Source organism: Megascapheus bottae, chromosome 3 (genome assembly GCF_031878675.1).
Source record: "Megascapheus bottae isolate mThoBot1 chromosome 3, mThoBot2.hap1, whole genome shotgun sequence".
NCBI classification, from domain to species: Eukaryota; Metazoa; Chordata; class Mammalia; order Rodentia; family Geomyidae; genus Megascapheus; species Megascapheus bottae.
The window spans coordinates 27,704,799-27,731,510 of NC_143511.1; the positions used below are offsets into that span (position 1 = coordinate 27,704,799).

Here is a 26,712-nt window from a genome sequence, read left to right on the forward strand (position 1 = left end):
AATCCTATAGCTACATAAGATTCAGAGATTCTGTTTATTTGCTGGGACTGTAGAGGTGCCTATTAAAATTGCTTCTGTTATGAAGCATGAGTATTGTAGCAGACAGATGACAATTTAGGAGGACAGAGTCTAAGTCCTGGAAATGGAAATCAATTGCTATGAGCAAGAGGTCAAAGAGGCAGCAAGGGAGCACCTGGCAAGAGGAGTGGCAGCTGTGTGTGTGGCACAAAGAAGACAGTTCCACATAGAGCACACAATGACAAATACCTACACTTGTTGGGTGCAAGTCAGAAACAGACAAGGAGAATGCAGTAAGTGATGCTAATGGAAAAATAAAAAGGAAGTTCACAGAAAAGCACAGATTGTTGCACAGTGATTGCATCAGAAATTATAGAATTACTGTTCGTTGATGTGGCAGGTTACAATGTACAAAGCACATTTCTAGCAGTATGTGATGGGCTTTCTTTCCCTCCAATATTATGCCACTGCCTTGGAGAAGCTTTTCCAGATAGTTCTACTTAAAGTACCTCCTTTCTGGTTGTTTTCAATCCATGCATGCACTGTGCTTACTTCTTTCAGGATATGCATCACAACCTGCACTAACCTACAGAACTGAAGTATCTAACATCTTTCTTTCTAGCCGTAAGGTCACTGAGGCATTGGGATGGAAGGACTTCCTTTGTTTTCTTTACCCATGTATTTCAGATCCTAATAAAGCATCTAAAATACCTGTTCTTCATTTCAGCCTAACCAAAGAAACCTCAGAATTTGGCAAGGTAGAGAGTTTAGAGTTCACCTTAGAGCTATTGAAAATGAGTTGACTTAACATCATATAGCAACCATGGTGGGGTTACATTTGAGGCCAACTATTCTTAGCCTCAGTTTAGAATGAAAGACAGAGACAGGTAGGTAAGGAGAGTGAGAGAGAGAGAAAAAGAGAGAAACAAAGAGAAGTGAAAGATTCATACAACGAAAGAATACAAATACAAATCTATGTAAATGGCTATCTATGTATTTATTTATCTATGTATCTGTCTACGTATGTATGTATGTATGTATGTATGTATCTACCTATGTATGTATGTATGTATGTATGTATCTATCTATCTATCTATCTATCTATCTATCTGATATTCAACATACATAGAAATTACAGTTCAGTGGCTGTACAGATAAGAGAGGCTATAAGGTATCTAGGACGTACTATTATCTATAATGTACTATAGACAAAGCATGCCCACTGATTTCGAGAAGAAAGGTCTTCTCTTCATAGTGGGAAGTATCCTCGAATGAAGCTGGGATTCTGAGGAGTGTCTTGAGGCCTGACGCTTGTCTCTGAGGGCAGGCACCATGGAGGGAAGCTTTCTCAGCAGGAGGTAGCACAGCCTGCAAGAGCAGTGAAGAATGCACTGTGCATTAGACCTCAGCGCCAGCTGACCTTTCACAGAAAGGATAATCTTGTGCTGTCATCCTTGGGTCCTAAAACAATGAGGAGGAAGTTGGGGAACTGAAGGCTCTGTAGAGGACAAGCAGGCTGGAAACAAAAATGAAGAAGGAAAGAGTACAGAGAATGATCTCACCCTTGGGACGCTTTCCCTATTTGGAAGCACTTACATCACTCTACAATGAAGGAATTTGTGTGACTGTAATCACTTTCATGTTACGCATCATTTTTTTTTCTAAGTGCAGCCATTGCTTTCTAATGACTTAAACAAATCTGAAAAAAGTACTCAAATAGTTTTAACATGGCTTTTTCTAAAGAAACAAGTTAGCACATCATAGTAGTATACAGAAAGCACTGAACAAGTGATTGCTGTTGCTATGACTATTGTTATTACTGTCTGTATCATCATCATCATTTCCCAAGAACTATAAACCAGACATGCAAGAATCAGCCTGACTAATATACGATGGTAGTGTCCAGAAAGGAACAGAGGAGCTGCACTGGACACAGCAATCCTCCTCATAAAGGCAAGCCATCTGGAACATCCAGGTAGACAGCCTGCCCACAGAGACACTGCATTTGAACCTCTATCTGTGAGTATACCCAATTATAGATCTGCAGGTAGACAACAACTGCCTTCCCCCCTTAGTCAAGCTAACACAAATGGATATGTTTACAGATTTCGTAGGTTTAGGACCTGATGGTAAATATTTTAGGCTTTATGAGCCATAAAAGACATCATAGCTATCTAATTCTATCATCGTGGTGCAAAAACCACCCAAGAAAACAAGTAAATGAATGTTAATGTTCTAATTAAATTTAACAAAAGCAGATCATGAAATGGATTTTGATTGTTGCTTGCAGTTTGCTGATTTCTGATCTGAAGAATAGTTGGTCATACTCTAAAAGATCTATCCTAATTGGTGAGCAGTGAAAAGAAAAGAGGGTGGTATTTTTGAGGAAAGCATCAGGAATAGCCAAAGTGAAGCTGTTCAACCAGAGACTTAGAGAGCATGGCTAATAAGGCTATGAGGAAAGAAAATGGAAGTCACTCTGAAAAATAATCTTTCTTGATTTTCTTGATGTTTATGTGCACAGACTAAGAGAAATAGACCACCTTTGACATTTACTAGTACAAATTAAAAGGAGATGAAGTTTTGGATATGTGATCTCATGAAAGTTGTGTAATAAGCGATTGGGGGTGAGGAACAATAATTCATGTGTTAACAATTCAGCTTTGGCAAGCTTGGTGAACAAATTGCAGACACTAGGTTGAAAATAGAGTATCCAACTTATGGAGGAGGAAAGTCAGGAGGCAAAAAACTGGGAAAAAACAAGGGAAGAGGTGACACTACTCAAAAAGAAATATACTCATTACCTGACCTGTGTAAGTATAACCCCTCTGTACATCACTTTTACAATAACAATGCAATTAATAATAAAAAAAAGTTCTTCACAGGTAAAAGCACATAGATCCCTAGATGAAGATGGTTTTCATGGGGGGGGGGGTCATCAATAGGGAAATGAAACAGATGTGAGGCAAGGAGAGGAAGAAGCAAGAAAACACACTGGAGGAAGGGCTATATCCAGAAGCAATGGCTATAATCAATGCCATGAAAAATAGCCACTCAGGACAATATAGCTTTCATATTTTAACAGGCTCAATTGCTATCAAAACAAATCACCACAAACTTAGTGAATAAAAGGACACAAACTTAACATCTAATGATTCTTCCAGTCAGAGCTCCTAAATGAATCTCCTTAGACCAAAAGCAATGTGTTGGCAGGGGTGTGCTTCCTTCTGAAAGCTCTAAAGGACAGTCTTTTCCCCTTTCCAGTACCTAAGACTACCCACATTCTTGGGTGTACCCATCCCCATTTTCCAAGTCAATATTTCACACATGTTGTTGCTCTCACACCCATTTTCTTGCTTCTCATTCACATTTATTGACTGATTGATCGACTATTTGGATACTGGGGCTTGAATTCAGGGCCTGGAGTCCTTGCTCTGCTTTGTCTCTCACTCTGCACTCTACCACTTGAGCTATGATTTTAGTTTCAGCTTTGTGCTGGCTAATTGGACATAGGCATCACGAAAACTTGTCTGACAAGACTGGCTTTGAACCTCAATCCTCAGATCTCAGCTTTATTATAGGTATGAGCCATCATTCGCTTTTAAGCACTCTTGAGAATCCTTTTTAGGTAATCCAAGACAACTTATTTGAGGCCAAGCAATGATCTACCTGACTTTCATATGCAACCTAACAAATCCTGGTATTGATGATCATAACCACCATTATTTTATGATGGATTTGTGACAGTCCATTTGTACTTTATTTAGTAGCTTTGATATATCCTGGTTCTCTTGACAGTTTCTCAAGGATCAGCCTGTCTCACCAGCTGTCTCACAGCATGTACAAAGCCCTTAGACAGTTCTCTCGTGTTAGTCCCACCTGATTCTCTGAGGATACAGGCTGCACAGAGCTAAATGAGCAGGTGGTAAGTGTCTATAAAGTGAAAAACCATAGGCCACGTATCCAACAGGATTAAAAATAAACTTTATCATACGATCCTAAACATCCTTGCAAAGTGATCATGATCATCAGTAACTGATGGGCCAAAGAGTTGAAAGATTCTACTAGAAAAGATTACTTCCCTGGGGACATTAGATACAACAGGGAGCGTCAACACAGATTCAGAAGAAAATGACAATATGGGCTGATACTATGTCCAGCAGTGACAATAGGATTTTATATATACCTATTAAAAGAGAAAATATGTACATATTTGAATATGTGTCTGATTGGCCAGTTTCCCACGAATCATTTGCTGCAGGAATAAAGATCTTTACAATTCTTCTTAGATACAAAAAGAAATGAATGATTGGAATTTTCTACTTTTTTCTATCTTGTTTTGTGTGTTCTTTGAGCCAGACTTTCTTTTTAAGTTAACTTGCATAAAGTCTATATAAAATCTGTTGCTTTATTTTGTATTTATAAAACCTTTCATCCACTCCTATTAGTTAAGCTTTAATTCAAGCCTAGCTATGACTGCCTAGTTAGACCTAATTATGTTTATGTTTCTTTCCTAATGCTGTCATTTTCTTTTTCTAATTGACTTATTTCCCTATTCTATTTGCTTGGTTGTATTTTTCAAAACATTGAATTAGTTTGCTTCTGATTACCACTTTGGCTACATACCAAAGAATGCTGTTGGGTTCTTTGTAATTCCATGAATCATTTGATTCAACATTCAAAAATCGTCTGCGGGCTATTTTATCTGGTCACAACACAATATATTAAAGCCTGCTTATGCTTTGTTATCTGTTCTATTTATTTTAACTTCAAGCTTTATCTTTAATATGGACCACAGTGTGATAGTCTAATTGTATACTTTATTACTCGGGTTGTCAGTGCAGAATTGATTAAAAAAACCAATGAAGTAGGAAGGAATGAAATACACTCCTTAATAATGTCTGCAACGTCACGTACTTATGAAAAGGGGAAGTACCTGGAACTAAGATTATTTATTTACTCACAATGTATCTGGCTGCCTATCCATCATACCTATCTATTTACCTGATTTAATCCTCACAATAACCCTGGGAAATCTAAAAATACTTAATAGGGAATTTGAAATTACATGCACATGTACAGTGTAGCAGGCAAGAAGTGCACAGGATATGGAGCAGCCTGGTCTGGCCTGGGCTGCATCACAACTCAGGCATGTGATGGAAGGCAATCTACCAATTGACAGAGTTAATGTGAGGATTTAATAGGCTTGTATTTGCTTACTCAAATCATATTATCTTCAAAATTCAATTTTTAAATACAATTGAGAAACCCTGGTGCCGTAAGATGATATTTTCACAGTGAAACGCCTGTAGCTCAGTGGGCTATGGAAAGGAGTCTGTGGGTGGAACTGTACCTCACACTTCCACATGAGGTTCTGATTTGAAAGTGGGATTTTTGGGGTACTAATCAAGGAGTTTACGAGATGTAAATAAAAGAGATGGCCTAGCATGGATGGGATGTTGCATGTATTATGTTTCCTAATACAAGGGGAATTATACAATTTGGAAATAGAGGCTGAACTCAGCCGAGCATCACTTAATCACTGTATCACCTGCTTCTATCTCTGCTCTTTTTTTTTTTCTTTTTGTCGACTATGGGGCTTGAACTCTAGGCCTGGGTGTTGTCCCTGAACTCTTCAGTTCAAAGCTTGTGATCTACCACTTGAGCGACAGAGCTAGCTCTTTCTGCTCTTCTAAGTTGTGAATAAGGGATTGGGGCCACTTAAATCTTTTCCCGTAGAAGCAGAAAACTTGTCCACATACAGATTTGGAACTGGCTGAGTCAGTTCTAATATTTACATCACTCCCCTTCTTCACCAATAGTTTTTCTATATTCCACTTTAACTTCAGAATGTTCTGAAATTTACAAATTACAAATAGTTCAGCCATGGTTTATAACTAAAATTAAGTGAAAAATTTTTGATGATGGACAGAAATTCTTGAGCATTTTAAAAAATATCTCCCAATTGAGAGCCAAATTCATCAAAGTAATTTCCATTTAACATTACAGTTGTTTCACAACTGAGCAGAACTAATTGCTGACTTTTAAATAATTTCCAATTTTTTCATACTTGCAAAGGAATATTAATGCCTTATTTGGTGAAATGTTGAGTCCCTTCTGTTACTTTTTTCTAGATGTGTACTTTTCATGCATTGTCAAATAGATTTTATTGAAATCTACTAAGAAGACTAAGATTTCTGACAATACATGGTTGACTGGCCTGACAATGTATGGCCGACAATATATAGTCCACTGCTGTTGGTCCAGTTTTTTTTGAGGCTGGCCGGGTGTTCTGGCCATAGGAGGTGCCAGGGAAGCATATCTACTTCACAGCTTTAACCATTTAGACTCTGTACCTGCCTGGAGATACAGAACACATCACAGCTTTATAAAGTTTCAAAAATCTTAAGAAGCAATCATAGAACTCGTAGCAATTGATGTGTTCAAGGAAGAATACAGGACTCTGCTGCTTTGAAAGGGAAAAACAGTTTTCAACACAGCTTCGAAAGTATTTTCAACATCACCTTTAGGCAAAGGCAAGAGGATTGCCGTGCTTTGTCTTTGCCTTGGCTTTTTTCCTGCAGAGTCAAGGGGCTAAGCCTCCTCCCTTCCAACTATACTCCTCTTTTCTTTTCCTTCTTACACTGGGACAGTCTCTTTTCCAAGTCACTTCAGAAGAAAGAAGGATCAGCCAATATGGGACAGCTTTTCTTAAAGGGTAGAGAATCCTTGAACACAAAGCCAATGTGTCCATAAATGAGTACAGAGGACTAATACATAAAAGAAGCACCCAGGGGTCAGAGGCTGACTATGCCTATGACACTACTTTTTGGTATGAAAATTGGAGAAGATGGAAAATTTTAAATTTGGGCCAAGCATTTCCAGTTATCAAGATTTATCTGTCAAGGCAGGTGGATAGAACAGATTTTATTTACTGTTTGATTTACAACTTTAAAAATATTTATACATGTGGTACTCTGGGCCCTATAAATGTTAGGGTTGGGACTGGCAGTGTGTCTTTATGCAAATAAAACTATGGGTACATAAGAAATAGTTTTGCTTCTAACTTGAATGACTCTCCTTGAGGCCATTGGATCATCTAGTAGGATGATGTGTGGGATAAGGATTTAAGTGCTCATACTAAGATTACACAAGGTCCATATTCTTGTAGAGAATTTCTCATTTTTATGACACTATATAACAAGGTATTGGTATTATAGAACAATGATGGCATGAAGAAAAGGAGGCAACAATTCCTATGAACTTAAGAATTTGCCTATTTCAAACAAGAGCTCTCTGTTCAAGAGAAAGGTAAGCAATCACCATGCCTACTTGAAGCAAAGAGGAAAAACTACCATAAAAGCAATCTGGAGAACAGCTAGAGCCATTTGGCCTAGGTACAAAACAATGGAGAAGTCAGTAGGTGGAGCTGTCATGTTTAATCTCCACCAGGGAGTTGTTGTTTTAATTCTTTTAAAGAATCTTTTCCTAGAATCATTTTCTTAAATATATATTTTTTTTGGTCAGGGTGATGTATAGAGGAGTTACAGTTGCATAGTAAAGGTAATGAATGTATTTCTTGTCAAACTTGTTACCCCCTCTCTCGTTTTCCTCCCACTCTTTCTCCCTCCATCCCCACCACCCAAGTTGTAAAGTTCACTTCTAACTTGTCTTGTGAGTATGGCTGTTGCATTGGTTCTCCCTTTGTCCTTCGGCTCACCATTCTGTTCTTCCCTTCCCCAAATTAGATAAATGCATAGACAAGACACAGGTTACCAAAATCAAGTATAATGACAACAGGAGATAAAGCAAAGGGGGAAAAAAGAACGAAAAAAGAAAAATAACTTCATACGGCTCATTAAAAACAACAACAATAAAGAAAAACCTCATTTAGATTAGCATAATTTTATATGGTCATATGTACATAGCTTTGGAGCAATGGGAGTGATCCTTGGTTAGGACTATCCTAGACATATACAAGCTGTGACAGATGAGGGAAACTATGGAGTCTGTATTCCTTTGGGTCTGGCTTACTTCACTCAATTTCAAGTCTTTCCATTTCTTACAAATGGGGCAATGTCATTCCTTCTGATGGAAGCACAGAACTCCAGTGTGTGTGTGTGTGTGTGTGTGTGTGTGTGTGTGTGTGTGTGTGTGTGTGTGTGGCTTGAGTTCAGGGCCTGAGCACTGTCCTTGGACTTTCTCAAGGCTAGAGCTCTACCACTTGAGCTTCAGCACCACTTCCGGCTTTTTTCTATGTATGTAGTACCAAGGAATTGAACCCGGGTCTTCGTGCATGCTAGGCAAGCACTTTAACCACCAGGCCAAACTCCTGGCCCGTGTATCATATTTTCTTGATGCATTCGTCTATTGAGTGGCATCTAGACTGGTTAGCTATGGTAAATAATTCTGCAGTGAATCATGTGCACCAGGGAATTTTGACACTGAACTTGCTTTTTCCACTTTGGGGCTGTCAGAGCAGTTATCAGAGTAAACTCATTTCTAAACCTATATCATTTTAGTTGTTGAAAAGTTTTAAGATATTCTGGACTTCATTTGTTCCTTTTCTCATTTCTAGCTATCTGGATGCAAGCACTTAAAAAACCTTGTATTTTACATCCTATCTCAGAAGTATTTTAGGAGGAAGTGGAAGCTTCATTTTTTTCTGAATAAAGAAATCCACAGCTGGGCACTGGTGGCTCACACCTATAATCCTATCCTAGTTACTCAGGAGGCTCTGGGGATCACAGATGAAAGCCAGCCCAGGCATGAAAGTCTATGAGACTTTCCCCCCCCCCCCCCCGAATTAACCACCAGAAAACCAGAAGTGGCACTGTGACTCAAAGTGGTAGAACGCTTGCCTTGAGCTCAGAGATGGAGCCAGGCCCAGAGTTCAAGTCCCCAAACCAAAAATAGAAAAGAAATCCAGTGTATCAATCATAAAGTCCAGTGAGGTGTCTTACAAATTAGCAATGTCTGATTTGTCATCATTCTTTCATTCTTTGCTGATAGCTATGTTTTATTATTTATTGTAGGATTGTGTTTAGACCACAGTTACCAGAATTCTCTCCATTCCATGTAGAGTAGAGGAATAGTTACAGCTCAGAGTCAACAGGGAAGAAAATCAAGAATAAGAAGCTAAGAAATCCCTTGGTTGATGAATCAGTGGGCTCATTTCTCAAGCCCAAGGAGAAAAATGAACAGAATGACAAATGAGGAAAAAAATACAGCATGTCCATACAGCCAATTCTTAGGAACCTGGATGATGATGGTATGGTATACTAACATGGTCTCCATGGTGTTACTTCTGTAATCTATTTTCAAATTGTCAGAAACTGTGCTAATGTAAAGGAACAGTTTTATAGCTGAAATCAGGCTGCAAACTCTAATTTTTTTTTTAAAATTTAGGTTTGTGGATTGTTATGAAAGAGCTGAAGGGTGTAATTTACTGTTTTCTGGCAGATTTGGCTTTTCAATTATAATTTGCTCAAACTAATATTTTATTTACATATTCTAAATATCTACTAACAAAAGTAGAAGGGGGAGGAGTAAAGAGGACAACATTCCACAGAAACACTCTCAAGGGCAGAAGAAGGAAGCTTTGGACTAGAATAATGCAGACAATCAGATTTATCATTGTCTGAGAATAAGTGTGTGTGTGTGTGTGTGTGTGTGTGTGTGTGTGTGTGTGATATGTGTTTAGATGTTTTATATTTCAGATAAGCATAAGTCAATAAAAAAATCTTTGTCCTGAAACTGTATTCAAATAACTTACAAGATATTTAAATTTGGATTGTCTATTTAGCTATTTGGAATTAACAGACATACCTAGCAAATTCAGTTTTGTCATTTGCTAGTTTTGATTTGGGATTACTTTCAACTAGGTTTCCTCCCTGGCAAAAAGGGCACACTAATTTATATTTAGCAAGGCTGTGGCCAATCGTAACCAAGCATGTAAAACATAGCATGATGATTATAATAAGGTCTTAAGGAGAATATTAATAAGTAATTGGAAGTTTCACTGTACATAATAACTTTAAGCCTGGAGGATGACAAAAATATCCTAAATTTAATCCCCAGTAAAATAAATGACATTTGACAACTAGTCCATACATTTTCTAAGCTCCTATTGTTCTAAGGTAGTGTTTTTGTTACTTGTCTTTGACACAGGTCTTGCCATGTAACACAGTCTGCCCCTGTAATTTCTGATTCTTCTGCCTCTACTTCCTGGGTACTAGAATTACAGGTAGGGACCATTACTATTATCAAACTTCCTAGGTGCTTTTTTTTTCCCCTTGCAAATTATAAACTTGTAATATAATTTGTTCTTTAAAAAATATTCCCTAAAACATCGCTGTTGTTCCATGGGTGCATTTTGGGGATTTTTCTGTAATTGCACTATAATAAAACTCAGTTAATGTTTGTTTTGGATTGACTTTTCTTTAAGCACCCATGCTTATTTGTTTGCTCATTAATTTACAGGTCATGGGACTTGAACTCTGAGCCTGAGCATTATCCCTGAGCTGTTCAGCTCAAGGTTACCACCCTACGCCTTGAGCCACAATGTCACTTCCGGTTTTCTGGTGGTTAATTGGAGATAAGAGTCTTATGGACTGTAGTGCTCGGGCTGGCTCTGAACCAAGATCCTCAGATCTTAGCCTCCTGAGTAGGTAGGATTACAGGCATGAGCTACTGCAGCTGACCCCATGTTTATTTGTATGAATCAATACACGCTTCCAGTAAACTTGTAGCACAAAGCCTGCCTGTTGAATTAATATTGCTCCTTGAATTAATATTGCTCCTGGTTTAGTTTATAAAAATTGTTTTTTCCTTTACTTTGTGTATATCAACTATGATGAATTTAAGATTTGCCTTTAGATGGCAAGGTTGGTCATAGAAATGGTTTATATATAATATTAAATAAAGGAAATTATGATTAAAATTTATAGTTACAATGTTATATTTATACTTACATTTATAGGTATAAGATTTATACTTATAATGTATATTACCTGAAGTATACAAAATATTAAATATAGAAATGCTTGTCATGACTTATTCAATGAATTGAACAAATTTCTAGATTCAGTGGATATTAATGAAATAAAGTTACATATCTCAGACTTTCCAAACAGATCCTAAACATAAACCTCAAATAAAAAGACATCACTCTGCTCATTTTTTCTTGTACAGAATGATTATGATTTAAAATTTTTAACAGGTGGGCAAACAGATGCAACTTGTTTATTTTATTCTTACTCTTAAAATTTCACCATTGCCAGAATGCCTATAGGCACAGTTAAAATATTTAAATAAAATTTGAGAAATTAACATAAATTATAACAGTAAATAAATGCTGTTCTCTATTATTTAAGAAGAAAAATCCACCCCTCCTTCTGAAGTAAAAATGCCTTAAATAACTTTCCAGGAAGTATTAAGATAGTGGCAGTTTGACATTTCACAAGAAAACTTATGGTGATGTTATTTCTAGTGAAACTCAATTGCTTATACCTTTTCCTTTCTCAGGTATTATTTTTGTGAACATTTCCCTCTGCCTTGGTAGTCTCCACACCTTTCTTGTAGAAATCTGTCTTTTCAGAGTTAACTCCTTATATCTTTTACTTCTCATCTGAAATGTCTTTTCTTTAAGGAATCCTTCCTTGCCCCTTGCTTTATATAGCACTATGTCCATTAATTATTTTTCTTTTAGAATACTTTGTATTTGTAGTTATATCACTAAAATATAAGTTCCTTGAAAGCAGGGTCAAAATTTGTTTTGTTTGTTACCATATTGAATTACTATAGTGTTTGGCCTAGCTTATCTACGTAAGAAATATATGTTAAATAAGTAAGTAAATAAGTGGAGGAGAACGCTAGGGATCAAAACAGAGAAACACAATTTGTTCCTTTGTCATTATAAATGACAGAAGGAGCAGGAAATTCCATTCTTTCAAATCAAAAGTTCTCCATTATTTCCTAGTATTTATGAGTTATAGAAATCACACCCAGAACCATGCAATTAGTACTGTATTAATACTAAAATGAAAAGTAAAAATATGAATCAGGGAGACAAGGACTATTTCACATAGCTTGAGGTAGGTACCTGAGCCTTCCCGGGCAAGTGATATTTAAGATATGAAGATGGAATTATGAGAGGCAAATAGAGATGATGAGAGGGTTCTAGGTAGAAAGAACAATTTATGGAATAATACAATGATGAGATAATCTTGGTGAACAGGAAGGAATAAAAGGCTTCTGTGTTTGCAAGAAAAGGCGAGGTAAGGCGGGGGAGGGTCCAGACTGAACAGAGAGGTGGACCTTGAACCAAAGGAAGATTTTTCTTCCCTAATAGAAGGGGAAACCTCTGAGTAGTTTTAAGTAAAGTATAACACAATCAGATTTGTATTTACATGAGATGATACTGACTGCACTATTAAGGATGTAAAAGTGAGATAAAAGTAATTGGTTAAAAACATACAAAGATGATGTTCAGGCATCTAGCATGTCAGCAGGTGCCACAGTAGTGACATTGACTGAGAAGCTGTTAGTAGAAAGATCAAGAGTTTAACTTGACTAAGGGTATGATGAGCTGTCAAACCTGACAGCTTTGTTTTTCTTGTGGTTGTTATTACTGAGAGTAAAAAAACCACTTGCTGAGATTGAAGATAACAGTGAGTAGCTTGGATTTTAATCACCTTTGGCCCGATGTTCTTTCTACTCCCAGAGTGCACATAGGTACTTTCTGGACGCGGTGTTTAGAATGCCATGGGTATTTTAAAAGGAGTAAAATTAGGATTTAACATGTGAGAAGAACATGAGAAAATAGCTTCTTGATTCTTGAGTATCTTTTTCTGTTTTTTCCAAATTAAGAAATTTTAAATAAAATACAATCAAGGCCAACAGGTTTATGATAGCAAAGATCTATATCTCTGTCTTGATCTCTCTTCATATCTCTATTTCTAAGGGATTTCAGGACCCCTTGCAACAGTTTCAAAGCCTCTCTTGGTTCTGCTCACTTAGATAGGAATCATTGCACTAATCAACCACTTTTATTGACATATAATTCTGGTTGTTTTTTTAAAAAAACCCAGTGGGTCATAGCTTTTTTACTCTCTCTTACCTCGCCCATGACGGCTATTGGTGTCTCTCCTGTTGCTTGAGCAACACGATGTTCTACTAAGTAGAACATGTATTCATCATAGAGCAGACGGATCAGGTGGAAGGAGCCAAAGCTAGCAGCACTGCGCAAGGTTAAGTCTCGAATAACCATTGAGCTGTTTCAAGAGAAAAGATATACATAATCAATGTAAGTGAGAAGATTAGCATTCAATCTGTTTTTTCTCAAAAGTCTAAGGAAGTCTAAGTAGTAGTAACATAGGTTTTTTGATATTATGGAAAGCAGTTGGCTCAACACATGTAAACAGGGTAGTAAAGAAGTAATTGTGTGAGAGGGTGAAACTTGATCTTTATTAAACCAGATAGATCTTCCATAGGAAAGATTACTATGTTAACATAGGTATGTTTGCTGTTGTGTTAAACCCATGAATGGACCAGAATTGGCCTTTTTTGAAAGGGTGAAAACACATCACCAGTGTAATAAAAAGCAACTAAAAATGTAAATCTTATTCATGAGAGTTAACAACCTATAATTTCGAAATGACAAAGGCCATTAGCATATACTTTGGAAAATACGTGTTTATTCTAGACAAAGCACACAAAAATACTAAGCAAAATTCTGAGTGGTAGCCATTAAGAATCTAAAGGAGTATTGATAGGGATTCCAGACAGGTTTCCTGGAAGGCAAATTTATTGACTCCAGTTCCTTATCCATTTTAATTTAAATTAAATTTCCATCAGAAGCAGACATTAAAAAAGCAATTAAGAAATTATCCTTGAAAAACGTGAGTATTTAATTTGTATAATATCCAAATGTAAAAAAAATAAGTTACTAATAATTCTATATTTGAAGTAAAATTAAATAAAAAAGTCTTGGCCTTATTAAAGGTATGCTGATCATTAACCTTATTTATATATTTCAAACCTTTTTAACATCAGTAATCAGAATAAAGTGTACATGCAGGTATGGATGTATATGTATTTCTCACCAATTTCATAGAATAGCCTTTTTCAAAGATGATGATGATGACACTAATACTAAGTCATTATATAGTCAACAGGAAGAGAACAATTCTTACAGATACATAGCCTGGTATTCCTAAGCATTATTTTGTAATGAACCATTGTAAACTATCAGGCAAATGGAAAAATTGAAGACAATAGTTTTGTTTTGTTTTTAATCTTTTAGATTCTAGCTACACATATTCAAATTCTATAACTTCAACTCTGACGTGACAAATCATTCATCATATATCTAAAATGTAGAAGTCATGGACTCTGGTCTTGGCTCTTTGGTAATTAACTGTTAATCTCAAATAAGTGATTTCTCCAACCTAAATATTTTCTTAGAAATATGAAATCAAGCTGGTGCTGGTGGCTCAAGCCTTAATCCTAGCTACTCAGGTGGCTGAGATTTGCAGATTGCAGTTCAAAACCAGTCTGGACAGTAAAGTCTATGAGACTTTTATCTCCAATAAAGAACTAAGAAAAAGCCAGAAGTAGTGTTGTGGCTTAGTGGTACAGTGCTAAACTTGAACACAGAGAACAACCAGGCCCTGAGTTCAAGCCCAAGCACCAGCAAAAAAACAAAAAACAACCCCCCCCAAAACATTAATATTTATCTTACATAATGCATGTTTCTTTGAAGGATAACATGAGCTAAAGAATATGAAAATAACTTATGAATAGAATATGACTCAATATAAATGATTATAATAGATGGAATATAAATTGTTTCTATTTTGATTCTATTTTAAGAGAAGGGTATAGATTATGACCGGAGTGGTGACTCATGCTTGTAATCCTAGCTACTCAGGAGACTGAGATCTGAGGATCAAGGTTCAAAGCCAGCCCAGGCACAAAAGGACCTGAGACTCTTATCTCCAATTAACCTCTAGAAAACGGGAAGTGGTGCTTGGCTCAAGGGTAGGGTGGCAGCCTTGAGCTGAAGAGCTCAGGGACAATACCCAGGCTGAGTTCAAGCCCATGACCCACAGGAAAAAAAAAAAAAAAGAGTACAGATTATGACCTACTAGTCAGAGGACCTCTTATTTATTTATTCATTTATTCATTTATTTTTGCCAGTACTGAGGCTTTAACTCCTGGCCTTGGTACTGTCCTTGGACACTTTTTGCTCAAGGCTAGTGCTCTATCATTTGAGCCACAGCAACATTTTTTCGGCTTTTTCTGTGTATGTGGTACCAAGGAACCGAACTCAAGGCTTCCTGCATGCTAGGCAAACACTCCTATCGCTAGGCCACAATCCCAGCCCCAGGACCTCTCATTTTTGAGGATCCATTTACAAAAAGGATAAAAAAATAAAAATGGGAACCAACAAATTTGATCTTATAGCCAGGTTACCTGATATAATCCTGATTATAATTACATTTTTGATTTTTTTTTTTAGGCTTAAAGATTAGCTTGAGGGTCAAAAGAGACTATGTTCAGTTTCCTTTGATTTGTTTAGTTCGCTTTCTTTTTTTCAGTTATTTAAGGTTCATTGTAGTTTGAAAATGTTAAGTGAAAATTCCAAAAATAATGTTTTAAATTGAGTATCCTAAGTAGTGCAATGAAAACTCATTCTACCCTACCCTTTTGTCCATTGTATCCATTTTGTAAATGTCACCTGCCTGTTAGTAGCCAGTTTACATATTTCAGTTATGCCACTGGAAAAAATATTTGTTGGCTTTCAATTATATATAGTAGTCTTTTAAAAAAGGAATCAGTTGAATTGTATTATCAGAGGTTATATACTTCAATCTCTCTGTGTTGGGTCTCTGCCCTACATGGCAGTACTAAATAATAGTTGACAATTGAATTGGTAACATATTGTCCACATTAACTCCTGTTTAGGTATGCTGCAGACTTAATCCCCTGATTTTGATTTCATGTTGCTAAGTTACCATTAACTCAACACTTTCTAAAATCAATTAGAAGCATTAATTATTTTATAATGGGTGACAAATAACTTTTGAATATCCTTTATAATTCCTAGCATAGAACTTACGATATATGCCCCAATGCATGATTCTCAGCTCACGTCTCTGCATACTGAAGGATGTATATCAACAATACCCTTTGCAAGTGGAGAGGTGAGAACACACCTGTGACTCTCATGTAAACGCTTAGCAGTGAGTACAGCTAGGTAAAAGAGTATTCCTTTTGAATATTAGAAGGCGTATATACTGCCCCAGTGCAGATAAACTAGGTTCCCCATGTACTATTTAAAGTTAGAAGAGGAAAACAATGAATCTGTTCTTCAAGTTTTTAGTTTTTTTAAATAGTGTTGAGATCAAAATAAGGTCCTAAGCATATTAGTTCCTGAGCTATATCCCCATCCATGAATTCTGTCCTTTAAAAGGAAAAGGAATATTTGAGGATGGGGATGCAGCTCAGGGGCAGACTACTCATCTATCATGTACATGACTGTGGCTACACCCCAGTACTACACAAAGAAGTAATGTTGGATAGCTTTATGGTAGCCTGAGGAGATGTTCTCTCCTGCTCCCTAAAACATCAAGCAATTGGGAAATGGCCTGTATAATGTCCCCATTTTTTATCAAGAAAGGAAGTGATTGATTTTCTGCTTTCCTTTTCCTCCTGACCATTCCTTTTAACCTTTGAATGTTAGCATTCAAAGCAAAGTTCAAAAAGAAAACTCCATTTGGAACATTGTAAACGCACTGCGGTTTCAGCACTGTATCAATAGCTTCTTGCAAGATTCTCTGCCATTTTACTCTAAAAAGTTTTGTGCATATAAATATGTACACAGCTTTTCAGAAATTACAGGTTATCTTAATTTTGGAACATGAAAGGGCTGTATACGTGACTGCCATATTTACAGTGTCAGTTACAAATTTTCGCATTTAAAATGCCAGAAAAATTTTAAAAAGTACTTGAGTTCTATTTTTCTGATAATTTGTGAACACTGCTTCTATTACTCCATTCTTATGCCTCAGTAAATAACACTTCGGAGGGTAGAGGGACTTGCATTTCTAAGTTATTGACTTGGCCTACCAGCAGGAGGTATGCATCTGTTTCAAAGTGCTTTTCCTCTGTGGCCCTAAACAGTATGCCTTCACGTCTTTTTGAAATGAAAATAATAACTATAATAGTGTCTAATAATCACAAGGCAATTATCCCCAACTCAGGGAGGACGGAGGGCAGGCAACTGATGATCTACTGGCTTTGTACATCTGCAGAGAACAAGAAATACAACTAGGTAATTTTCTCTCTTTTCAGGATACCTGCAACAGATCTCTATGGAAGGCTTCAGGGGCTGTATTTTTGAAATGATCTCAACTAAATATAGGGGAACAAAGCCTCACAGGAAGAAGTAAGAGCAACATAGAAAACAATACAAAGGGAGAGAAAAAAAAAGAAAACTTGCTTGTTTTTTTTTTTATGATGCAGAGGATGGATTCTGCCTTTGGTTCAATGTTTTGGAAAAGCCACTGAAGCACTGTTTTTGTTTCATCTATTATCCGTGGAACACATGCACTATTTATATGATTTTTCTTCTGGGAAAAGTTCTGGGGACTAAAGTACTGGCTTCTGAACAAAGAAAGCATCTGAAATCCTCTTAGAAAATATTCCCAGATTAGAATTTTGAATCCTATTAGCACTACTGTTTCAGGAACTACTTTGAAAATACTGAGATAATGCTTTTCAACTTTTCCCCTTAAACCAAGGGAAAACTTAACATTTCTTGTCAACTTGTCTGTCAAGACTACCCAGATCCAAACCTGGCATGGACTTCACTGAGGCACTAGAGGGCTAACAGATGAGAACTAAAGAGAAACATAAGTGAAGCATGCTTTTAACCACTGGTTTGTTTTGCTTTGTTTTTGTTTTTTTAAAGCTTGGCTAGATTACAGAAAGCTTTTTTAGGATAGGATAATTTAATTGTTAACTCAAAACATGCACCAGATCTATACCAGTACTTAAGTTTAAAAAATGAGAATTTGGGCCAAATCAGCTGAGCAAGAGTGCTTTTTATTATACTTGTAGACTTTCCTTCCTCATAATGTCTTGGACTCACCAAGGATGTGGAGTATCCACATTGGTGTGGGTGTTATGCTATGCGAATTATGCTATGGGTATTATCCCACGGGTGTTATCCTATTCTAATTACTTCCAATCCTGTAGTGCAGGATTGCATCTACATGGGATCTAAATTAGGGACTGCTTATACTGCTTAAGTAGATACAGCTTTTAGACTCATGTCAGAAGAACTGTCTTTATCTGAAAAAGCAAATACATAAACTTTAATGATAACAAATCTCAGGGTTAAAAACAACACTTACCTAACTTATCTCATAAAATAAGACTGTACTATCTTCTAATTTCATTCTGTACATTTGGCACAAGTGTTCTCCAACCCAGGTCATAAATGCTCTCTTTAATCCTTGTGGCAGAACTTTACTCAAGAGTTCATCTCAGTATTTAGTATCATATGTCATAATCAGAAAACCCTTTCCCTTCTGGGTTGTTTCTATGCCTATGAAAGTATAACTTTCTACCTATATAGTTTTAGTCAAGCAGTGATTCATATTGTTAATAAGCTTTGCTACTGTCTACTGGGTTACTGGCTGTGCATCAAAAGAACTGAGAAGAATCTGTGTGGTTGTCTTTTTTTTTTTTTCCCATTTTTTCTTTGAGAAAGCAAACTTCAAATTCCTGGTCTGCATTATAGGCATTTCTCTAACCATTTTTATTTAGTAGATCTTAAGTACCTCCTAAATGCCTTCTAATATCAGAATATTAATTCTGATATCTGATTTGCAGCATGTTTGAAAACAATTGTAAGGTGAAAAAAAATGAAGAATTAACTAGTTGCCTCTGAGGGTACATCAGAATAGCCCAGAGAATTTCAAAGCAGGTTAAGTTCTCTTCCATGGAGTATGATTCATGTGGGGAGGAGCCTCACAAGGTGAGTTTATAACATATATGCACTTGACAGTAATGGTCCAGGGAGCAGTTTTGAGAATCAATGCAGAAGAGAACAAAAGAAGAACAATAGGAATGCCTCATAAAGCTCTTAATAAGGTCTAAATAAGAGGAAGGGCTTGTATCTCTTGGCTGACAGCTGCTGAACACATTGCCTACACCAGAATCTGAGATATGCTCATTTGAAGAATTCTGAGGATTCAAGCAAGAAAATTTTCTTTCCTAGCAGAAAGTTAATTTCCCTAATTTCTGATTTATTCCCACAATGCTGCAATCCTTAAGGTGGGTTGAAGACAGTTATCAAGGGGGTTCTACCAACTTACCTCTTGGTTATAAAAACCACGTGGGCGCACATGCACACATGTGCATGCCCCTTTCCTCTCCCCCCCTCCACACTTTTAAGATAGAAAGAAATCTGAGGGAGAAGGAGGGGAATACCTGTAGAAAGACCATTTTAGCAAGAACTGTCTGGCAGCTTTAGGGAAACTGGGCCTTCCTTCATAGGGTTTCAGTGCCTGCATCATCACATTGTCCAGCCACGCGGCCCACTGCTCCAGTGTGCTCTGCTGCTGAAGAGTCATTTTGAAATCTGTTTCTAGTCTCTGAACCATGTTGTCATCACACTGGCATACCCAGGAAGCTTGCTCCTAGGAGAGGTCACAGAAAACAAAGGAGTTCAACCATGTGTCTCTTCATGGAGTGTCAACACATAGACAAGGCGTAATTTAAAATAAATGTTTCTGAGAGTTTAAAGAATCCAGACAGTAACTACTTGTCAGTTGTTAAAACCAGATTCCTCAGGTTTAGATGTTTAATATTCCTCTTTGTCCATCTGGCATGTGAAAAACTGATGTGACAGGTAAGATGACCATTACTTGAGGAAAATGGATGACTGAACCTATAGTCTGCAGCTTTTTCATCCTCCTCTTTTCATATTGTCTTTCCCTTCTCTCATCAGGTAAAACTTTAGAATCACATCATTGGAGAGAATTTAGAGTAAGTTAGTTGGACAAATAGATTCAATTGGCCAAACGTGATCCCTCAAGATGAAGCCAAAAAAGAAAAATGAATGGGTCTAAGTAGAAGTACATGCCATGTAAGTTTATGGGCTGGAGACAGAAATCACAAAGCAAAGCTACAAATGTAAATGGATTCACACAATTGAAACCAACAATAAAAAGCTTTTTGGAATAAATGTAAGCATGCTATTGGCCGAGACTTTTGATTATGCAGTTTTCCTTTTGGTTCTGGTTAGCAACCAGAGTAATTTCTGTCTGTCTCTGTCTACGTATGTATGAATATATATCACATATATATAATTTCATATAAGTTGCTATAGAAAATGTATGTAATTTCATATAAATAAACCTGAGTTCAAAGTACCTCAAAGTTACAAAACATAGCAATGACCTTGGCAGAGTACCTGGACGTTGGCAAAGTCAACACGGTTGAGGTCATTGAGCATCTGGTTGATCTGGGAAGTGTTCTGAAGCACTGCTCGAGCTGCCTGAGCCAGGTGATTGAGCGATGTGTATCTTCGCAGAGTCTGGGCAAAGGCACTTACAGCGGCAACCTGTAGCAAAGCCCAAGTAAACTGGGGAGTATTTTTTCCTCCAGTAAATGAAACCACTGTGTAATCATCAAATCTTCTCTTCCTTGCCAAAGTTAGGTGCTTTCTTTTGACTCTTATTTCAAATAGGTTTGGTGAAAGAGTCTACTTGAAAATTATAGGATTTAAATCTCTTAAATGAGAGATTATTTTCCTTTTGAGCATACTGAAATCAAGATTAAAACTCAAGACATTTTTTGACATCAGAGTATAGCATTGATTAAGCCAGTACTGAAAGTATCTCCTCAACTACACATACACAAAAGACTTTGTCTAGGCAAGTAGAAAATGTGTTAACATTCATTTCTTGTTTTGATTCTTTTAGGATAGTTATGAACTTGGTCAATAAAACATTTGTTCTTACTTCAAAAGGCAAATTATATTATGTCATAGTTTTTAATTAGATTAAAAAAATACTAGCTCTCCATCATTCAGTATCATTTTAAACATTTAAAATGAATGATTTGGGGATAAAATTAGAGAACTAATAGTTTTTGATGGGTAATAAATTTATCAACGATCATCAAGCAGAAATTTAAATTCCTTCCTTGCTTCCTTTTTCTGGTGGGTCGTGGAGCATGAACTCAGTCTGGGCATTGTCCCTGAACTCTTCAGCTCAAGGCCACTGCCCTACCCTTGAGCCAAACCTCACTTCCCATTTTCTAGAATTTAATTGGAGATAAGAGTCTCAGGTCCTTTTGTGCCTGGGCTGGCTTTGAACCTTGATTGATCCTCAGATAACAGCCTCTGGAGTAGATAGGATTACAGGCATGAGTCACCTTGCCCGGCTTTTTAAATGGGCTAATCAGGAAATCTCCATTTGCCTCTTTTCATCTTCCTTTGTGCTCTGACCAAGAGACTAACCAGAATAGAATCTACTAACTCTCACCTTTACCCTCTATCTTCCAGGGGGGTTGGCCAATTATAAGCACTGTTAGAAGCTAGAGGATATGAAAAAATAGTGGTCAAACTACTATTTATTTTCCAAAACTCTCGTCTTCACTTTTGTTTTTCTAAAGGCTATCACAGTCATGGGATAGTTGTATGCAAAGCAGGGGATTCAAGATTCCTAATGGCATGCTTTTGCCTTTTATCCTTCAGACTATGAGATGTCTAAGATTTCCCACTATTGTTAGCCCTTATATGCTTAACCATTGCTCCTTGTTTTTCTTCACTTTGTTCACTCTCTAACAATACCTTCTACTGGAATATAGCATTTGTTTCTTTCTATATGTTGAAAGACATTAAAACAAGAACAACCATACTACACACACACACACACGTGCAAGCACGTGCACCATTGCACACGCATGCACACACACACACACAACACTGTTACACAGTAGATCAAAATGCTTTAAAATGTTAAAAACAAAACCACTACATTTGCTATTGCAACTATTCCTACAGACCCGCAAATTTTTCATGCACATAAAGAAGCAAGTAGCAGGAAACTCAGCTTGTTCACTAATAGAATGTTTTCACTGGCAAATAATGATCTATGATCTATGTTAATAGTGGGATGTTTAAGGGCTATTTGCAAGTTGGAGACAAGCTCACCTACCCTCCAAAAAGGGTTTCATATGGCTTTCCATTCTGTGGTTTATATTAATCTAGTACATACTACATGCCAAATGTGGGGTTACTATCTCACATATTATCATGTTCAATGATCACAGGCATTTATTAAACACACATTAAGCTTTAAAGATATTAAAAAGATTGCTCAAGATTATTAAAAACTTTTAAAGGGGTAATATTTGAACCTAGATATTTTGATCTCTACCACAATAGTCATTACTGATTATAGATGAAATTGTGTGTGTGTGTGTGTGTGTGTGTGTGTGTGTGTAATATGCTACATTGCTATTATACACTGATATATTGTGAGATAATTATTTGTTTGAAGAACTGGCTTCTTAAATGGAAAAAAAGAAGCAAGTTATGAAGTATACCTTGGTTTGTATCATTCTCTGTGGAATATTGTTCATGGCATTGGAAAGCCAACCTTCAAGGCTTTTTGCAAAATTTCGAATGGCTTGGGTCAAGGCACCTATATGATAAAAAAAAAAATAAGAGGATAGCAAAAAGAGAAAGAAATCAAACACCATTAATCTTTATGGTGGAATAAGGGAACATATGCATATAATAACATTTTATATAGTACAGAAGAGAATTTACACTGCTCTCATTTACAAAACTTTAAATTATACTTAATTTCTTAAGCATTAGAGAATTAAGGACTTTTGTTCTTTTAAAGCTGTTTTCTTTCCAGATGCTTATAACACTTTGTTGGGAAATAAAAATATACATATTTTTTGTTACAGCAACATATACCAGTTGTGAATATACTTAAGGAATTTTTCTATTTTGGAATAACTTTCTTTTCATTGATAGCTTTGTGATTATGGGCTAAACATTTTCTTTACAAATTCTTCACTTTGATTAATTGATTTCTTAATCTAGTTTCACAACTTTAATTAAAATGATATATAGCACAGAGGTTTCCCCCCCCCCCCTCTGCTTCTAGGTAGCTATTTATACTGGAGCCCATGAATCAGAGTATGTCTTTCTTGTTGAAGTAAAAAATAAAGTTGTCCAACATGAAAAATTTGAATTACAATTTCCCACTTCACTTGATAGGTAGAGATAAAAGATCAGTGTGATGAAACTGCTGCCACAGACACCCTTGTCCCTAAGCTAGTTCTAAAATGGTTCATTTTACATACTTCATATGTTTGCTAAAATTTGAAATGGGCATAAGCCCCATGAAAAGAATTGGCTGGTGGTCATAAAATGCTTAGAAATACCTTTAGTTATTACTGATAGCTGTGATTATTTTTACAGTAAGGAATCTGCTTACTGATGGTACGCAACAACTCAGTCCATGAGTTGGTTGTATATCTTATTTATTAATAAATATCTGAAGTACTCACAGCAATACATTCATCTCTGCAGGTTTGCTACAAAACAGCATATGTCAAAAGTCTGTACTTTATTATAAGAAACAAAGAAATTACATTTTTTTGGCCAACTGCTCCTGAGAATTTAATGTTAATAATACATTGTTTTTTTTTCTGTGATCAAGGGAGTCTGACATGCTCCTATGTTTTTTTGTCAAAACATGTTTTAGAAATGATTTAGCTTACTCTAAGTATTTGTAATGGATATGAATTTTACTGCTGCAGTTATAAAAACAGCTAAATTTATTGGCTGGTTAAATGATAGAAAAGATTCAAATGATCTAATATCATTGGAATAAAACATGTCAGTAAACTCTATGCCATGAGAATTGGACACGCTGAATCAGAATTTCCTGAGAACAAAGCCTTTGAAGTCTCCAAAACTTCCCATACTAGCCATAAAAGAAAAAAGAAAGAAAATATCTTTCTGTTGTGCTATGTACTCGAACCATGGAGCGCAGGCATGGATGGAAATGAAAAAGAGTGAAAAAAAACTAACAATTTTTGAAGCTTAGTAACAGTCTGATCAAGAGTCTATTTGTTAATTCACACATTCTATTTTTTTCTATTATTACTTAATCTGAGCCCTCCCCCAAAGCCTGAATATTAAAAATGTCAACTTGGACCTTGTTTTACTTATACAAATTATGCAAAGGAGATTTAAAAATATTATATTATGCATATTAATTAGTTACATATTAAAAAATTGTGCACTACATGATATTCTGGGACACATTTAAATATACTTCTAATTGTCCATTTTGGTGTTATGAGTTAAGTTCTTATATAGTATTTCACACTTAATTTTTTTTTTCGTTTTCAGATATATGTATTTTAGAATATAGTAACTTCAAGCTGACTTTAAATTAGTGTGATGTGAAGACTTCTTTTTTGCTAAAAAAAGAAATCCCATCTGGACAGAAACTGGTAGTAGTCAGGAAAATAGAACTTTAAAAAATAAAATGAAGTTTGCTCTCTATATAAGCATTCGTGTAAGATCAAAATTGTGCAGATCGAATCTGACAACTTGTAAAGACTCATAAATGGATGGTTTAGAAGGTGAAATCGATTCTACTGCTGACTTGCCTCAGCCTGCTCAATATTAGTATTGAAATGCATGTAAACTCAATGATAGCTATCTGAACTGATTTTATAGTGTACTTTTATGTAAGCCTCATTATAGAGTGGGGAATTAAATTTCCAATTTTCCTTTGTAGGGTAGTACATTAATGCATCTTCAAATTTCAAAGATATAAAACTGTTGAGTTTTCTGCTGAGTGTAGAGACAAATTACTTGACAAAATACACAGTTTTACAAATTAAAATGTGCAAAAGACAAAAAGTAAGTGTATTTTGTACTTCAAATTCTGAGACTTAAAGTCAACTAAAACTGATATTTAGAATAAGGAACCGTTAACTGTTCACAAGTTAAAGTCTTACGATGCTAATACAAAAGCTAAAAAATTCAGAATTGTATAATGAATATTAATGCTGTTGATTTGCCTCAGAAAAGAAAGACCTCACTGACATCTCTTCTTGTGTCTCATGAGAAGACACACATGGGTGGCAAATGTCATAGGATAATGAGTTACCCTATGCAGCTCCTTTTAAACATCTCTACAGATGATCACTCAGAGCACAGGGAACAAGTGGGTAACAGAGAAAATCAGATTCTGGAACATAAACCAGTAGAGAATTTGCATAAATAAATTTTCTATGATGAAATCATTTTCATCAATATTTAGTCAGGGAACTTGGTGCAGATAAACAGGAGAGGAACACATTAGCACTTCTACTTCTAAGACCTATTGCTCCATAAATGATGTGTTCGTCAAAATCATATGCAAATATGTATTAGCTTATACTTAAGACAATGGAAAATATGTAAAAAATTACAAATTCCACTGTCATGTTATTTAGAAAAAGGGTATAAACATACATATGCCAACACCTTCCTCTTCGATTAAATTCTATTTATATATTCTCTGGAATACTTCAGCAGAATTCTGTACATAATTTATTTGAAGTACATACTATTCAATTTCACAAGGTAAAAGGCCAATTTTACTTTATTAATGTTAATATAGAATAAAACTATTGTGTTTCCTTAATTTCACTAGTCTGAACTCATACAGTTGTGGGTACAAGAAAGTTTCAACTGTTTTCAAATAGTATTTGCAGTAGCAGTTTATAGTGAGAGTTCTGTTTGCTAGAAGGTAGTTTTTGTTTTTGTTTTTGTTTTTTTTTGCCAGTCCTGGGGCTTGAGCTCAGGGCTTGAGCACTGTCCTTGGATTTTCTCAAGGCTAGAGCTCTACCACTTGAGCCTCAGCACCACTTCTGGCTTTTTTTTATGTATGTGGTACCAAGGAATCGAATCTGGGTCTTTGTGCATGCTAGGCAAGCACTCTACCACTAGGCCAAACTTCAGGCCCTGGTAGAAAGTAGTTTTAAAAGCACAATCAATTAAAAAGGAAATCTAAACTATGTAATTCCCATTTGCTTCATAGTAGGGATATGGTATTTGTATACTTATCTAGACCTTTTTATTAACATGTCAGTAAGCCATTACTGCAAATAGAAATAGAATTTGTCACTTTTAACATGATATTGGTAACTGGTTTCATAAATGAATCCAACTCCAACCAATAAAAACTCCTCTAAAATCAAAAGCAACTATAAAACAAATGGGCTACATTGTAGATTTCAACAATTTTTTGACTATATAAAAGGGACTTGGGTGGAGTTAATTTTTCATGGTTGATTAACTTAGGGATGTTCCTGCAATTAATTCACTGGGGCTCTCACATAAATAGATTGGATATTTTATTATTCAAAAGGAAACTGAAAGACTAGAATACAGGTCATTGCTTTGCTTTACTATATATATATATATATTTTTCCTCTAGGTTGATTTCATACAATATTCTTTGTTGCATGTGTTCTATTTGACAAAATTTAAATGAAGTTAGGATCATTCCAGATTGTAACCGTCACTTCCCCAAACTTTTCTGGGCGGTATTATGAGAACAAAAGCATCCATAGTCGTCTGCATTTAAC

General features: G+C 36.0%; 1 protein-coding gene across 9 annotated transcripts in view; it reads right to left on the reverse strand.

Moving 5' to 3' along the window:
• Rfx3 (regulatory factor X3) overlaps positions 1-26,712 on the reverse strand; it is a 246,510-nt gene that overhangs the window by 7,307 nt on the left and 212,491 nt on the right. For all 9 annotated transcript variants that reach the window (XM_090329712.1, XM_090329716.1, XM_090329714.1 and 6 more), the window contains 4 exons: positions 22,648-22,745; positions 20,507-20,656; positions 19,522-19,730; positions 13,139-13,292 (listed from right to left, as the gene is read on the reverse strand). In XM_090329712.1, the coding sequence (XP_090185838.1) occupies positions 13,139-13,292; positions 19,522-19,730; positions 20,507-20,656; positions 22,648-22,745 (611 nt within the window). The remainder of the gene's footprint in view (positions 1-13,138; positions 13,293-19,521; positions 19,731-20,506; positions 20,657-22,647; positions 22,746-26,712) is intronic.